Here is a 17,090-nt window from a genome sequence, read left to right on the forward strand (position 1 = left end):
ACTCAGTATCTGGCTCTTGATTTTAAAAGGAAAATTTTATATACACACACACACACACACACACACACACACACACACACACACACATATACATATATATATATATATATATATATATATATATATATATATATATATATATATATATATATATATATATATATGTATATATATATATAAATTGTGTATATATATACACACACACACACACACACACACACACACACCCTGAATTAGAGTTCAATATAGTTATAATAAACAAAACAGCTTAATTTAAAAAATAATGTTAATTATAAATATATATTATATATAAATAAAATACTGTTCCTAATGTTCACACACTTGAGGTCCCGATTTACGGTAACATTTAAAAAATATATATACAACAATAAATAAAGCTAATATTCATATTACTTCTCTACCAAAGCTGGAATCTGACTTTAAACCCATCAGTGTGTGGGTTTGTATTCCTGTTTAGAAGGGCTCTCCAACTCATTTGTTACTGCGTCCTTCCATTTGTCTGGGGTCATGTTATTAAGAGCTGCCTCCAATAACTCATCAAAGTCTATTATTTTATGCCGGATCTGTCTGCAGAGTATCTCCTCTGTGAATTTTTCTCTGTTGGTTTTTATAAACCACTTAAGATTGGACCATGCGATGTTGATAGGTGAATAGTAGTTGAAAGTCGTCTTCAACATTTTATGGCCGTAGGATTCAGCCACTTTTGGACAACAGATCATTGGTAAAAACTTTACTGGAGATGTAGGATAGAGAGAATGTTCAGTCTTTTCGTTCTGAGTGTCTTCGGAGACTTTTGGGTTGACAATAATGGCACATTTCCCATAGTGGTCCTTTAACGCAGAACACAACTCTGGAAATATGGTCTCATCTTCTCTCAACTTAAAGTTACTCAAGTAAGCATGCAACTTGTAGTTCCAGGGAACCCAACCACGTGCTCCACCAGCATGAATGATGCTCCATAAAGGCTGGGGTTTCTGTCTCTCCTTTTTTGGATTGACAGTGCATGATATGTCTCCAGTGAGAAGGCGTTCATTAATCTCTGTTTTGCCCACATAAACGGGATAGAAACTGCTGCTTTGCAATTTTTGAACCTCACTGATGTACGCTGTGCGTCCTGATTGGCTGCTCATATTTCGTTGCCACATTTGTAGTCCAATGTTCATCAGTTTTAGACGCATGATTACAGAGAAACTGGTAATGGGTTATCTTCGTTGTCACTTGAAGTTATTCTGCCAGATGATCTGTCTAGTAACTCTTTCGATCACCCTTGCAGTGAATGCCTGCTGTAGATTATGCAGCGAGTTTTAATACACAGAAGCACAGTACTGTGACGTCAGAGAATTTTACATCACTGAACCAAAGCAGGGGGTCGCGACCACCACTAGGGGTCGCTAAATATTTTTATTTTATTTTAAATAATGTATTTCATTTATAACTGCACGATAATTAATCAATTCTGAATTATTATTTTTTTTTATAATTCATTTATGAAAAGGGAAGAAATTTCTTTAATGTCGAGAATTTCTTTGCAGCGTTTCGAAAAGGTGGGACCGTACAGACGTAGCTTTAAAAAAAGATGCAGCAAAGAGAAAATATGGCAAAATGCTAGGGAAAAGATAGTTTTATGTGCTGAAAATAAAAAAAAAAACAAAGACTTATTTGGACGGTTATCCTAAATTCGGTTTTATTCAAGCAATGGAAGCTAAGGTGAGAATTAAGTGTGGTGAGAGACTAGCAAATGAAAGCATGAAGCCCTGCAAACTAAGGAGGCAACTAAGCACCAAACACACACAGATGGTTGGTAAACCCAGATAATTTTTCCTAAGGAAAAAGAACACATGTCAAATAGACACCAGAAAATCATAGATGCTTTGACTAGAGCTGGAAATGAAAACAGACAAGCGACTGTTGCATCCTTTGAGTGTGCTCTCCAAATTGCCCAATATCATCTTCTTCTTTCGACTTCTCCCATTAGGGGTCACCACAGCGAATCATCCCTCTCGAAACCCCCCTGTCCTATACATCTGCTTCTTTCAAACCAACTACCTGCATGTCTTCCCTCACCACATCCAAAAAAACCTCCTCCTTGGTCTTTCCTCTTTTCCTCCTTCCTGGTGGCTCCATCCTCAGCATTCCCCAACCAATATAACCCATGTCCCTCCTCTGCAAATGTCCAAATTACCTCAATTGCACCTCCCTCACCTTGTCTCCAAACGCCCTACATGCGCTGTATAAACTTATTTCTAATCCTGTCCATCCTTGTCAATCCCAACCAAAACCTCATCATAATATCATCCGCAAACATCATAGTCCACGGAGACTCCTGTCTGACCTCGTCCGTCTACCTGTCCATCACCACTGCAAAAAGGCAAAGGCTCAGAACTGGTCCCTGATGCAGTCCAACCTCCACCTTGAACAAGCCTGTTGTTCCTCCTGCACACTTCACTGCTGTCACACTGTCCTCATACATGTCCTGCACCACCCTAACATAGTTCTCTGACACACCTGAATCAGAATCAGTTGTGCATTGTTCTCTTTTGAAATGTAAATACACTCTCTCGTAGCCTGCCTGCTTGTTTGATGGCGGCTCCCATGGTGTAATGCTGGAACTATATTGTGTGCAACACAGCTCATGTCACCATACATAGTGTGTTTAAGATTCTCTCTACAGGATACTCTAAAAATTACACTTCTGACTAATTATAATACTTGTCTATAATAGCTGGAACCTGACTTGACAGAAATGGGGTGTGAACCCATTCCTAATTGCATGTCAAGAGTCTTGTCAATGTCTCCAACTCTTTTGCTACTGCATCCTTCCATTTGCGTTTGGTCATACCAGAGATAGCTGCCTTTACTAACTCCTCAATGTGTGTCACTTCAATCCAGTCCTTTCTGTAGATACATCTCTCTGTGTATTGTTCTCTGTTGTTATGTATGAACCACTTGATAGTGGACCATGCGATGTTGAGAGGATTTAGATGTGCCTGGTACTCCGGTGGTGTTTGCAGCATTTGATGGCCATAGGATTCAGCCACTATTGGACAACAGATGAGTGGTAAAAACTCCACTGGAGATGTAGGATAGAGAGAATATTTCGAGACTTCTGAATCTTCTGAGTTGACTATGATAGCACATTTCCCATAGTGGTCATCTAACTGAGCACACAACTCAGTTAGAAAGTTGGAAATATGGTCTCATCTGGTTTTACTTTAAGGTTACTTAAATGAGGATACATCTTGTATTTCCAGGGAACCCAACCAAATGCTCCACCAGCATGGATAATGCTCCAGGAAGTTTGCCATTTCTGCTTAGCGATTTGTGGATTGAAAATGAATGACATGTCCCCAGTGATAAGATCATTGTTAATTTCTGTTTTGCCAACATGAACTGGATAGAATCCTTTGCTTTGCAATTCTTGAACCTCGCTGAAGTATGCTTTCTTTCCTGAATGGCTGCTCATATTTCTTCGACACATTTGTCGCACGACGTTCATCAGTTTTAGAGGCATGGTTACAGAAAAACTGGTAATGTGTTATCTTCGTAGAAACGTAGGTTCTTCAAGCAGAAATCTGTTTGATGATCTATCTGGTAGCTCCTTTGCTTATCCTTGCAGTGAGTTGTATGATTAATTGCCTTAGTACTGTAGTAACTCTTTTGCTTACCCTTGTAGCAACTGACTGCAGTAGAATTTGTAGAGCTTTTATACCCGAGAGTATGGTACTGTGACGTCACACAGAATTTTACATTACAGTGGAATGTCAGTTTCACACTGAACTACACGGTTTTTTTTTGGTTTTTTTTGTTTTTTTTAATTAATGCCAAAAGAACCAGAGGTATTACATATTCATGTTGATGTTCACGTATCCATGGCAATCAGTCACTCACTTGTCACGTCATCATCACGCGCCCTGGTACTGTAGCTCGAGTCGCATCCGCGGTCCCTCGCGCGATCCAACATTCAAAGCGGCAAAAACCGCTTCACGCTTTTTTTTTTCTTTTACAAAAAAGTCAAGCAGTGTAAGTTGCATATGGTATCCGAATTGTGTTGCACAATGTTTAGTAACTCTGCCTGTTGCTCTTGTTGAATAATTAGCAAGTTTAAAAGGATTTAAAGAATTATAAGGAAAAATAGCTGCTTGGACAAACGTTCCCTTTTTTTAGTGTATTTTCCTGAACTCTTTTATAACGTCTTTTGTTTTAACAAGTGTGTTATCAAAACCCTTCAAATAAGAATAAAGAAAATGTTGAACTGAGATTTTACAGCATGTTTAACTCTGCCAATTCTACATAATATCAAGGATGTGTCACGGTATGTACACGGAGATACGAGGACGACGAATAGTAACAATAAAGATGTAATTTATTATAATAAAAATAAGGAGCAGGGAAATCACACATACATACAACATAGTAAAGACGATAACCGACAATGAGTGAAGACAGTGATGATGAGTATAAATAGAGTCCGGGTAAACAGACAGGTGAAGACGGGAATCAAACATGGTGGATGACGGGGTGCAAAGGATGATGGGTAATGTAGTCCAGTGAATGGTAGACGACAGGGGAAACGTTGCAGTATGCTGATAGGAACGATATTTATTTTATGGGGTGCTCTTTCATTATTGCACTAATTTTACGTTTTTATGTGTTGTCAAGAATGAGCAAGAAACAGACAGCCTGGGTTTGTCAGGGCAGATTCAGGTTGTCACACAAGAAACTTTACAGGTGAGAACAGATGCGGCTTTTAACACCTGGCTGCTATTGCAGTTTTATTTTATAATGTATAATCTATTAATACACAAGTGTTTGTGGGATTATATATGGGCCAATCATAAAAAAAAAGTAATTAGTAAAATATATATAAAAAAAAAATATGTAACACATTAGTATGATGAACAACTGCACATTGGTTGTTTATTAGTAGGCTACTTAGAAAGCACATATTAATTCTTATTCTAATTAATTAACTATACATTTTTGGGGTAAACAAGGTACAAAGATGTCCTTTTAAGGGTACAGTCCCAGGGGCAAGCTGTTGTCTTTCTTTCTTTCTTTCTTTCTTTCTTTCTTTCTTTCTTTCTTTCTTTCTTTCTTTCTTTCTTGTTTTAGAATCATATAAACAAAAAAAAATTAATATATGATTAAAAATAAAACCTGTCAATTACACAAGGGTTAACTGAAAGAAAAAAAAAAAAAAAACAGGTAACACTTGACAATTTGCGCCCCCCCCCCTCCCCACACACACACACACTTTTGAAATGATGGCTACGCCCCTGATGTAAACCATCAGATTATTTGTATTATAATGAATAATAAATGTAAACGTTAATCAATTCATTCATTTGGATTCTGCTTTTCCTGTTGGGAGTCACAGTGTGATCAGATTGAGAAGATAGATAACTAACTAAGGGGAAAAAGATACAATATGTGCAAGATGTGTAAAAGGCATATGAACAAAAATATGATATATATAATTGTACAATATAAAGAATATGAACATTGCAGATGGAAAATATTCAAATAAGACACCAGATTACATTTACTCGCGTTACTGTAATTGAGTAGTATTTTTGTGCACTTCTACTTTAAAAGCTGTTGTTTATAAACTGTGATTTTACTTTTACTTAAGTATGTTTTGTTTGAAGTGTTGCACTTAACTACATTTTAAATCATATCCGTTTCTGAGTTAATAGTAAAATAAAAATGCTAACTGGAAACTACTGCGCATGCGCGGCGCTTCACGGCCCGGCTCTGAAGTTCTGACTCGTCGCGCTTTGGGTAGATGCAAAACGCAAGAAAGACGCAGAAGGTTGTGCAGAAGTGTAGCTGTTGCTTGGAAGAAATCTCTGTCGACACCGTCTTTCTTGCAAACCAGGTTTATTTACAGAAGGTACAGCATCTTAATACGAGCATCCAGGATTTGCTCGGAGGGGTTCAGAGCCTGTTTCAGAACTTGCACGTACACCCTTCAACATAAACATTTGGCCCAGACTCTGCTATAAACTCTATGGTCTTTCAAAATCACCTTGTATGGAAAGGATCTGGCCTGCATTCCCGCAATACAGAATAAAGTCGAATAAAGGTACTACATATTTTCAGATATTACATATTTCAGATACTACATATTTCAGATACTACAATTTCTTAATGGAGCTGCTGTTGTGTGAAACTTATTATTTACTCTTATTATGACTCTGATTATAATAAACCGGACATTGTTTCAGTTGTCTGTGTGTGAGAGAAACCAGACAATGGTGTCATTTGCTTTATGCACAATTTCATTAAATGTAATAAACTGTTCAAATGTAATTCTTTATTGTCTCTTACTGAATACTCATTAACTGTTATGCTTATTGATAATGATTGTTGTTACATACAGCAAAATGATCGGATAATTGGGAATGGGGTCTTGTGGCCTAGAGTACAAATTAGCCAGGTGGCCCAGAAACCCGCTGAAATACCATTGAATTCTTGAAATTGGCCATAATTAAGCATCCACTTTTAATTCAAGTGCAAGCTGTGTTTACTGAAAGTGACTGAACAGGAAGCTTATAAAAACTCCCAGTAAAAAGCATGTTGAGGTTGAGATTACATAATTATTGTACTGGTAATGTTGGTTAGAACAAGGGTTCAAAATGAATAGGGACTGGGGGGAAATTGTCATTGCACAATTAAGCTAGCTCCATTTCCAGTGTCACGATTTAAGTATCATAAAATTTATAAAAATGTTATCATTTAGAATAAAATAGAATCTGCTGATGTATTAGATTCGAGCGTTATTGTATAACCAATCACACACACTGCAGTATCCATTGAAAGCGTTTTGATTTGTCACTGCGGAAAACACCAGAGTTGTTCAATGCGTGCTCTCACTGTCTGAATTCTGAATACAACAGATTTTTTTTTTTTTTGCTGCAAAATTGCATAACTTACATTAGACACGTCATAGACTGCAGTAGTGTTGTTGATCTGTATGAACAACTACCTTGTTTATATTGCTAATAGTCCAATTAAAATGACCACCTGTTTAAATGTAAGTAGGTCATATACTGTTACATCAAATTTAACTGTGAATGTTAAGGTGATAGTTCAGTTTTTTGACGCAGAGTAGTATGAGGTACTTCTGACCGATCAGAGTAAAAAAATAAAATGTTTTTTTTTGTTGCTGTCTACATGCTCAGCGTATCTCTATGCTCTTTCAAACAGGGAAAGTGCCATGTAAAATCTCTATTGTTTTGGTTTCTGACTAAAAAATTTAGGCTATTTCTGTACTTGTTTATTTGTCACTTTTAATATTTAATTCCATTTTAATGAAAAGAATCTCATAATAATGAACAATATCACAAAAATATAGTTACTTCTGAAAGGTATCACATCAAATTGGGATCCCTCGAGTACTTTGGTTTCCTCTTCCAGTTCAAAGGCAGGCATTGTAACTGGATTAGCATTTCCAAAATGTCTGTAGTGTGTGCGTGTGTGTGGAATTGTACATTGATAGAAAGTTGTCATCCAATCCAGGGTTTACCTGGGAAAAGCTGCTACATGACCCTGTGTAGAATAAGCGATAAAGAAAATAGATGCTAGAGGATTTTTTTTCTAAAATATTTATCGCAATAGCGTTTTTTCTCCCCTCATCTCTCTTATACCCAAAATACATTATTAGCTGTATTTAAATAATTTATTTAACCGTATAAGAACATTCAGTCACCTGAATTAACTGTAATGATGTTTAAGATTTTACATTTTAAAATATCACATCAACTTGCTCCCGAATAAAAGATTAAAATACATTGTGTTAGATGTAGGTTGAAGAGATGTGCATTTTATTTGATTAAACCAAGAATACAAAAATGATAATATTTTAAACATCAACCATGTACTTATCAGACATCACTCTCACACACTCAAGTACAGACTGCAGTCCTTTTTTTTAACCCTCATAAGGTCTTCGTTTCCTGTTTACAAATCTGGTCTTTGGGGTCTATATGACCCCAACAATTGATAGAGAAATTATACAAAAAATATACATTTTTAATTATACAAATAATATATATATTTTTTTGTTTACTTCTCATCTATTCATTAATGCTGTGTTTTGGGAGATATGAAGTACTTTTGTACCTATTCACCACACAATTCCTCAACTACACCATAAGCTTGCATATGAAATATTAATTTTTTATGAAAAAATCACTTAAATGATGATCTAAATTTCTGATTTATGCTGGATTTATAGATTTTTTTTTGACAAATGAAGAAAAAATATTGAGTTTTTTTCACATTTCCCATTCATTTCAATGTGGGGTCATATTGACCCCGAAGACCAGAAGTGTAAAAAATTTTTTTACATACCTTCAGAACAACCGAATCAAGCCCAGTTTTTTTTGTGTGTGTATAGATAGATTATGTAGGAAAAGTCACAAAATATTATTCCACTCAGATGAAGGGAACGCTTTTCTTTAATCAAGGAAAAGTCGATTGGGGTCATATAGACCCCAAGGACCGATTAAAGGTTAATAACTTGATGAATATCTGTCAACCAGCCAGAAGCAACTGATGCACAAATTGTCTCACAATCACTTCAGCCTTCTACAATTCTCTTAAGAATATTCGCAAGTCCACCTTTAGCGAGCTGTAAAGGCGTCTTTTCCTCGTTATTCTCAATGTAAATGCTGGCACCATGTTCGACTAACAGCTTTGCAGCCTCTGCTCGCTCCTCGTCACATGCAAGATGGCTGGTGGAAACAGAGACACTATTAGTACAGATGTTCCGTCACAGACAGGGAAGTGATAGAGCACATTCAAATCAAAACACTCACAGTGGTGTGTTGCCTTCAGAGTCCTGAATATTAGTAGAAGCACTCTGTTTTAGGAGGAGTTGGATGAGACGATAGTTCCCTTTTGCTGAGGCTCTGTGTAGAGGTGTGGATTTCAGTTTATCTGTAGCATTCGGGTCGGCACCATTTTCCAGTAAAAGCAAGGCGATCTGTTAACAATAAATGAATAAAATAAATGTGTAAATGGTAAACACCACTAGCTACAGAGGCAGACAAAATCCAACCCAAAATTTTCTCTAAAACAACAAATCACACCTGGCCATTTTAAATTTTTGAAGTTTTATTTTATTACTGTCTATAGCATGTGTTACTATGCCCAATTAGTCAAATAGTTTATCCCGTCCATCAATGAATGAAGCACACCATTTAAGTTCTTTAAGTCAAAGTACAAATCCTGAAAAAAAAGTTTAAAAAAATGTATTTCTGTTTGATTGAAAGTCCAAAAGTACTTGCTTTTTGCATCTATTTATTTATAATGATTCATTATTATGAGAACCTAATAATTGACGCAATCCAATGTTCGATATTTAAGGAGCACTTTCTAGTGTTTCTTTGCAAAAACTCTTTATGACAACAGTGGAGTTACAGACGTGACCTTGCCAAAGATTGAACTCAATTTATGCATTAACTTTAAAGTAACAAGGATGGGCATGTTATTCCTTAAATGTAATGAAGTAAAGTAATAAGTACATTTATACCAAAACATGATAGAAATAAATACAAGATGTTAGTAAAAAAAATGAGTCTGTAAGCATCTACATCTGGAATATACCAAATGATTGTACTTACAAGGTGTGTACTCTATACAGTATTGTGTGTGTGATTATATATATATATATATATATATATATATATATATATATATATATATATATATATATATATATATATATATATATATACACATATACACACACACACACACACACACACACACCCTGTCTCACACACTATATTTTATGGGACCGCCTTTTGCTTTGATTACATAGTTTTGATAAGCCTATGCAATGTCGCAATATTTATTTGCATCCAGATTTGCTTTAATTTCTTTCCAAGCTTAAGTATTAATGAAGAGAGAATCAAATTGCTGTGCAAAGTCTCCTCCAGCATGTTACCCAATGAGGTTATGTTCTGGATCTGGACCTGAACTACTCTTTCAATTTGAGCATGATGAATCCTGGCATTGTCATGTTGGTTAATGCCCCAGCCATCAAGGAAGAAAAAGTCACTTGAGGAAAAATTCAGGTGAGTCAGCTGGAGTCAGCTTTTTTTTTGTCACATAACAATGGTTAACTTAGAGCTGACTAACTAAAGCAATGGGTGTATTACTTTATCCACCTCTCTTCATACCCTGATGCACCTATAAATCTAAGACAGGGTAGGCTTGACTCATCAGACCACAGAAACTTTTTACATTGTGCCAGATGCCAATCTTTATGTTTTGGACAAATTGAAGCATTTTTTCCCCAATTATCCTTAGTGATTTATGGTTTTTTAAGGCTGTACAACTGTTTAGTTCTAAATGCCACATTGCACAGGTGGAAATGCTCTTAATTTCACTTTGAACAGTTTTTGTACAATTTGATTTCATCAAACATTTACTCGAGATTTTGTTTTCAGACCACATTTCATCCTTAAAGATGATGGTTCCCCACTGGTTTTATTAATGCATTTAAGAATTTTTCATTAGTTTCTCCTTTACCTATTTCTTTAGTTAAATCCAGATGGCCAGGTAGTGTTTGAAAATGTTATTGTTTAGATTGTAATGCAAATGTGATTTCTTTTTTTTTTTTTTTTTTTTAAGCAAGCAAAACATTAAGATTTCTGAAACTACCTCATATTGGTCCTTTGATGAAGCGTAATGTAATGCAGTGCAGCCATTCTGGTTGACTGAATTCAGTTGTGCTCCTTTGCCTATTAAATATCTAACAATCTCCTCTCTTCCTGCAGAAGCTGCAATGTGCAGAGGAGTCCAAGATGCCTGAAAATGGTGTCAAACATACAGAATGGGAAATATCATCATACTGAAACATTGCAGTGGAATAGGAGTGACCATGCAGATGAAAAAAAGATGCTGACTCACATCATCCTTAATATCCACCTCAACTCCGAGATCCAAAAGAAACTGGACGATCTGTGCATGTCCAGCTGAGCATGCCCAGTGCAGAGCGGTCCTGTGGTCCTGTACGGATGAACACAAACAACAAGAAATCAACAAGACTTTACAGAAAAGACATGTGGCTATAAGCTATTTGGCTATCTACAGCTTGCTGAATATTTAATAAGCACGCAACACACACCTGATCTGTTTTCGCTGCCAAAGTTCTGTCAGACAAAATACATGATTTAAGTTGATCAAATTTGCCCGTGTAGGCCAAATTACAGATCTCCAAGTTGGACACAGATCCCTCCATATTAACTTGCAATACAGACCGCAACGTTTACAACAAGCGTTACGCTCAAATGTATCCGGTATGGAAACAATCAAGATGTCAATTTAAAAGTGTCTAATAGCTGATATTCTAATGCACTGTATTGTCTATACAGATAAAGTATACATAAACTGCTTAAATATATACAAAATTAATAATTATTCAAATTTTATCATAAAACGCAATTGCTTGTTATGAGATAGGAAAGAATACTGGGAACTAAAATATCGGGAGTAAGAATACGCGGACTACATTTACCAGAACACGCTTTTCTCAGAGGACTAGTGTGTTTGCTTCATTTGAATTGTATGGTAAACTTTATATATATATGTGTGTGTGTGTGTGTATACTGTATGTATCCGGTTAAGACCCGATTTTGTATATGTGCTGTACTAGTAAGCGTTTGGATCTTACAGTCAGGAAATACCTATTGAGAGAACAAACCTAAAGAAGGACGTCACAAGGGGTGAACTCACCAGTATGGCTTCCACAATTGCAAGTTTACCCCATTTTTTTCCTTCTCGAGAGCTGTTTATTAGAAAACGAATTATTTCGTTTTTACCTACTAACCGATATTAAACTGATCTTATCTCTCTGATCAACAGGATTTCAGGACTAAAGTGGATCAGTCGTGCAGATACTCCGAGGAGTTCGTCAACATTTACTATGACTGCATGGACAAGAAAAGACGAGTTCGTATAATACATATATTTACTTAAATTCAATATAAAAAAAATAATAAATCGGTGTTATTGTTAAACATTTACACCGTAGTATAACGGGGAAAAGGGTAGCCCAGTGGTTAAAATATTAGACTTCTAAACGTAAGGTACTGCTGGGCACCTGAGCAAAGCCCATAACCCTCAACTGTATACTTGAGATAACTGTAAGGCACTCTGGATTAAGAGCTTCTAACAAATGCACACTATATTGCCAAAAATTTGTCATAGTATGTGCTTTTTAAGCACCACATAACAAATTTAGTCCCCCTTATCATTTCCTCCACTCTTCTCAGACGTTCCACTAGATTTTGGAGTGTGCTCGTGAAGATTTGTGTGAGATTCAGACACGAGGGTTTTAGTAAAGTCAGGTACTGATGTAGGTGATGTGAGGGGCCATGGTGTGCAGTCAGTGTTTACATTCATTATGGTTGAGATCAGAGCTCTATAGCAGGAGATCTTCCACTCCAACCCATGCAGAGCATATCTTTATGGAGTTTGCTTTGTGCACAGGGGCCTTGTCATGCTGGAACAGGTTTTGGGTCTCCTAGTTGAATTGAATGGAAACTTTAATGCTACTGCATCCAAAAAGCCCGATACAATTTGTGTGCCTTCAGCTTTGGGGAAAGAACCACATACGGCTGGGAAACTCGGGTGTCCCAATACTTTTGTCCGTATAGTGTATTATCTAGACTAAAATGTCATGGTTTATTTATATCATGATATTATAGAAAATTTTTTTTTGCATTTTTATATAAATGCCCCTCTACCTAAACTTATTCATATGCATTTAAAAACAAAAAGAATACGACTAAGATAAAATTTATTGTTGCTGTTATTGAGAATAGAAACTTACAGCTTAGTACTGCTTTAGCAAACAATGTTATTGTTTAATTTTGTTAAAAAAAAAAATCTCAGCAGTGCTGTGCATTTGATACGCAGTAACTAGTGGTAGTGGTAACTCAGTGGTCCGGGCAGCTTCCATAACTTAAATGCTCTGCTTCATAAATGAGGAGAAAACATATCGCTCTAGACATCAGCCAAATTCAGTAAATACAATATAGTTACACAACCCACACTTTTTCAATGTTAAAGGAAGGTGGTTGTTCAGTTTTTAGGAAGTAGCAATAGGACAAAAAACAGATGAGAACCACTGCTGTATGTAATTTAATTGTATTTAAAAAAAAAAAAAAAAGGAACAGGGGAAAAGCAGTTAAAGGAAATACATTTTAATCAATATTTTAAAAAGACAGGGGGACCATATTTTCTGACATAATGTGAACAGTGGTGGACAAAGTACACAAACCACGTAATTTTATTAAAGGAGAGATAAAATAGGTAAAAAAAAAAAAAAAAGTGCTTCCTTTTAAACTTTGACAAAAGTGCAAAAGTATTTACCTAAAAAATCTTCTTAAGTATCCAAAGTACTATGATTTATTATGGCTATAATGTTCCTATTATCCTTTTTGTCACAAGGCTGACTGCTTAATCAATTCAGTTTATGTGAAAATACTCTGTTACTCTTAACACACAAATCTATTAATAGAATGATTTTATTGAGTCAAACACTGATTGATATCTGTTAAAATGATCATTAAAAACAAAACCTTCTTTTCAACTACTTTTACAAATCGCACAAATAAGCTTACGGGTGTTGTGGCAAGTTCGAGTCGGGAGTTTCTTCCATCATTTATTGCTCTCAAAATATTCTGCTTGCTGTTGAACTGATGCTGAACTGTATTTCGGTGATAAGTAGATACACCAAGCGGCAATTAAAACAAGCGAGTGCTCTACACTGATTTGACGCTTGCTGCGTGTTTGACCAGTTATGTTTTTTATCCACTCGTATAAAAGTAAAAATGAACGACTGATTTTGCAAAATGCAGCTGAGGTAAAACGTAAAATATTGGACTTTGAAATGTAGTGAAGTTAAAGTCTACCCAATTCATTAATTTCATTTACTTCATTAATGTTCACCACAGACTGTGATTACCTTCATGTGGATGCGCATGTTCCTCATGTTCCTTATGTTTTTATGCAACAAATTAACTATGAAGATTTACTTTGACCAAACGAATATAAAAATGTACAGATGTTAAACTTTATTTTCTTTGAAAAATCCTCCCTTAGCATAAATAACAGCTTTACACACTCTTGGCATCTGGACACTTTGTTTCCTAAACATTCAGCTGAAATACTTTGCTATGCCTCTTGTAAAACTTCCTGAAGGTGTTCTTTGTTAATTGGATATTTGTTTCTGACCTCACATCAAGTTCAGAGCATTTCAGTAGAATGTAAGTCCTGTTAGTGGGCAGGCCATTTCTTTGCTAGATAACACTCCAGATGACTCTTTGCTCTCTAAATAATGCTTACAGTGCTTGGATATATGCTTTGAATCATTGTCTTGTTGTATGGTGAAGTTAGGTCTAAGTAGGAAGTATGGAATGTATGTTGAATTATGGAATGGTAGCCATACTGGTTCAGTATTCTTTTTTACCCGGAATAAGTCTCAGCCTTCCCTGCTCTAAAACAACTCCAAACAATTCAGCTTTTTACCTCCATGGGTATGCGGCAGTCTGCTAACATCATCTTTCTTTTTCTCCGTCTTACATACGTTATTCTGTTAGAGCCAAAAATGTCAAATGAAGACTCATCTGTCTATAGGACCTTCTTCCAGTCATTCACTGTCCAATTCTTGTGTTTTGCATGTGTCTCAAAAACAATAAAAGTTTAGGTGCTTCCAAATTATTGACAGGCGCCGAATGACACAAAATGCCTTTTACCTGTTTCAGAACCTAACGAGACTGTACCTGGATAAAGCCACGCTAGTATGGAACGGGAATAACATTTCAGGACAGGATGCCCTTGGCGAATTTTTTGAGTCACTTCCATCCAGTGAATTTCAGGTGCAATCGCTCGACTGCCAGCCAGTCCATGGTAGGTGCATTATTTTGTAATATTGTTAGAGGGCACTGTGTAACATCTGTGATTCTGTATCTGGTTATTATTTCTGTTATAAAGTCACCAGTACTATAATCTTGTTTTAAATTTGGCTGTCATTTGGCCAGGTATCAGTGATTAAAAAGGTTTTTGGGTTTTTTTTTGTGAATATTTTTATAAAAAAAAAACTTATCTTGCCTTTTCATAAAAGACTAAGCGACAAGTCAAGTGATAATCAGACTGCAAAGCACATCTATTGTTACTTATTTTTATCATTATCAATAGTGTCATGTGGCGTCACAAAAAATAGCATCCCATGTAGACAACATTCAGGGAACTCCTTCTACATTACAGGAAAACAGAAGAAATCGTTCTGGATTTGGATTAGATTTTATAATTGGTATTATAATGTCATATCAAAGTTTCTAGTGGAAATCAGGACCTGTAATACTCTTGATAAATACCTTCATCAGTCACTTTAATACTGCACTGTACCCCCTTGTCCTGTTCAGTTTTGAATGGACTCCTGACTAGGGCTGAAACGATAGTTCGAATACAAAAATATCTTGTCTATTTAATGCAGGCGGAGCACTGCGTTTCCCCATGGGCCATTATTACTTACTAATCACCTTCTAAACTCTGGAGTGCTCTGGACGGGTAACACTAATGACAGAATAAAAAAAAAGGAGAAACGGGGAGAAAACAGCAAGGGGGCAAGGAGAACTTTTTTTTTATCGCAATTCCAAATTTTTTATCCACTCCCTCTGTCAGAAAGCGTTACACTTTGAATAGTAGATACACTATATTGCCAAATGTTTGCGGACACCGGGTCATTAGTATGGTATGCACTTTTTGAGCATTGCATTCCACATTTAGTCCCAATTCACTCATAATAACTGCCACTCTTCTAGGAAGATGTTCCACATAATTTTGGAGTTTGCTTGTGCACATTTGTGTTCATCAGCCACAAGGGTGTTAGTAATGTCAGGTACTGATGTAGGTGAGGTGAGGAGGCCTGAGGTGCAGTCAGTGTTTACATTCATCTCAAAGGTTTTCAGTAGGGATGAGATCAGAGTTCTATAGCATGCCACTCAAGCTCTTCCTCTCCAAACCATGTAAAGCAGATCTTCATGGAGCTTGCTGGTTTCCCATTTATAACCTTTGGCAGACGCCCTTATCCAGAGCAACTTACAACTGAGTAGGGGAGGGTTAAGGCCATTGCTCAAGAGTCCAGCAGTGGCAGCTCAGTGGTGGTGGGATTTGAACCTGTGACCGTCCAATGCCTTAACCACTGAGCTACCGCCTCCCTTTTATATTATGCTGCATCCAAAGACGTCCAATACATACGTGTGCCTCCAGCTTTGTGGTAAGGAGAAGCACATATGGCAGAAAATCCAGGTGTCCCAATACTTTTGGCAATATAGTGTAGAATCGAATGATATTAAACTAAGCCTCTAAACCCTGGTTCAAACTTTAGGCCCATAACATGGTGTAGGCACCAGAAATGTCGGATGTTTACGAGAAATAAAGTCAGAATTGAGAGAAAAATAAAGTCAGAATTAGGCACTTGAACTTTTTTTTTTTTTTTATGTGGTGGAAACGGGATCATTTACAACTTAAAGAAAACACAGTACAGTGTGTTTATTTTTAGAGTAATCTAAAATGTAGTATATTTTTATTTATTATTTTTGTTATATATTTGTATTTTTATGCAATATGGCAATTAAATGCATTTAAACAGGTTTAGTTTTGACAGATAAGTCAAAGTAAGTAGCTTTTAAAAGGTTTATACACAAGGTCTATAATTTGCTGCTCGAATTCAGTTTTGCCTCATCATATGTAAAATAAATAATTTTTAATGGTGTAATATTTTTTTCTTATTACAGAACAAGCGACTCAAGGCCAGACAACGTTGCTGGTGGTCACTGGGGGTACAGTCAAGTTTGACGGGAGCAAGCAGAGATATTTCAATCAGAATTTCCTCTTAACGGCTCAGGCATCCCCAAACAGCGACCAGCCAGTTTGGAAAATCGCAAGTGACTGTTTTCGCTTCCAAGACTGGACAAGCTGAATGACAGCTTCTTGCTTTACGTGTTCTGTTTGTATTGTTTGTATTAAAAAATCCATTGTGGAAGCTC

The 17,090-nt window shown here is 36.3% G+C and overlaps 3 protein-coding genes across 5 annotated transcripts; 1 reads left to right on the forward strand and 2 right to left on the reverse strand.

Moving 5' to 3' along the window:
* Positions 1-449: 449 nt before the first annotated feature.
* On the reverse strand, positions 450-1,151 carry LOC310737442 (uncharacterized protein C21orf140 homolog; the record flags this gene model as incomplete). Its single annotated transcript, XM_083561769.1, has 1 exon — positions 450-1,151. The coding sequence occupies one exon, from the start codon at positions 1,149-1,151 to the stop codon at positions 450-452; it is 702 nt and encodes a 233-aa protein (XP_083417895.1).
* A 6,673-nt stretch (positions 1,152-7,824) lies between these two features.
* On the reverse strand, positions 7,825-11,330 carry psmd10 (proteasome 26S subunit, non-ATPase 10). 2 transcript variants are annotated; one of them, XR_014536801.1, is made up of 6 exons: positions 11,162-11,330; positions 10,945-11,043; positions 10,696-10,842; positions 8,844-9,010; positions 8,546-8,759; positions 7,825-7,960 (listed from the first exon to the last, which is right to left on the reverse strand). XR_014536801.1 is itself a non-coding variant. In XM_083561664.1 (5 exons), exons 1-5 carry the CDS (start codon positions 11,273-11,275, stop codon positions 8,606-8,608), a joined length of 681 nt encoding a protein of 226 aa, XP_083417790.1. In that variant the 5' UTR covers positions 11,276-11,330; the 3' UTR covers positions 8,540-8,605. The 2 variants fall into 2 exon arrangements, 1 of the variants encoding a protein (XP_083417790.1); XM_083561664.1 differs by lacking the exon at positions 7,825-7,960 and having other exon boundaries at positions 8,540-8,759.
* Positions 11,331-11,482: 152 nt separating this feature from the next.
* On the forward strand, positions 11,483-17,059 carry nxt2 (nuclear transport factor 2-like export factor 2). 2 transcript variants are annotated; one of them, XM_083561667.1, is made up of 5 exons: positions 11,483-11,599; positions 11,690-11,788; positions 11,899-11,985; positions 14,805-14,949; positions 16,839-17,059. In XM_083561667.1, the coding sequence occupies exons 2-5, from the start codon at positions 11,774-11,776 to the stop codon at positions 17,021-17,023; spliced, it is 432 nt and encodes a 143-aa protein (XP_083417793.1). In that variant the 5' UTR covers positions 11,483-11,599; positions 11,690-11,773; the 3' UTR covers positions 17,024-17,059. The 2 variants fall into 2 exon arrangements, with proteins under 2 accessions (XP_083417793.1, XP_083417792.1); XM_083561666.1 differs by lacking the exon at positions 11,483-11,599 and having other exon boundaries at positions 11,612-11,788.
* The last annotated feature ends 31 nt before the right edge of the window (positions 17,060-17,090 follow it).

Source organism: Silurus aristotelis (genome assembly GCF_946808225.1).
Source record: "Silurus aristotelis genome assembly, chromosome: 14".
NCBI classification, from domain to species: domain Eukaryota; kingdom Metazoa; phylum Chordata; class Actinopteri; order Siluriformes; family Siluridae; genus Silurus; species Silurus aristotelis.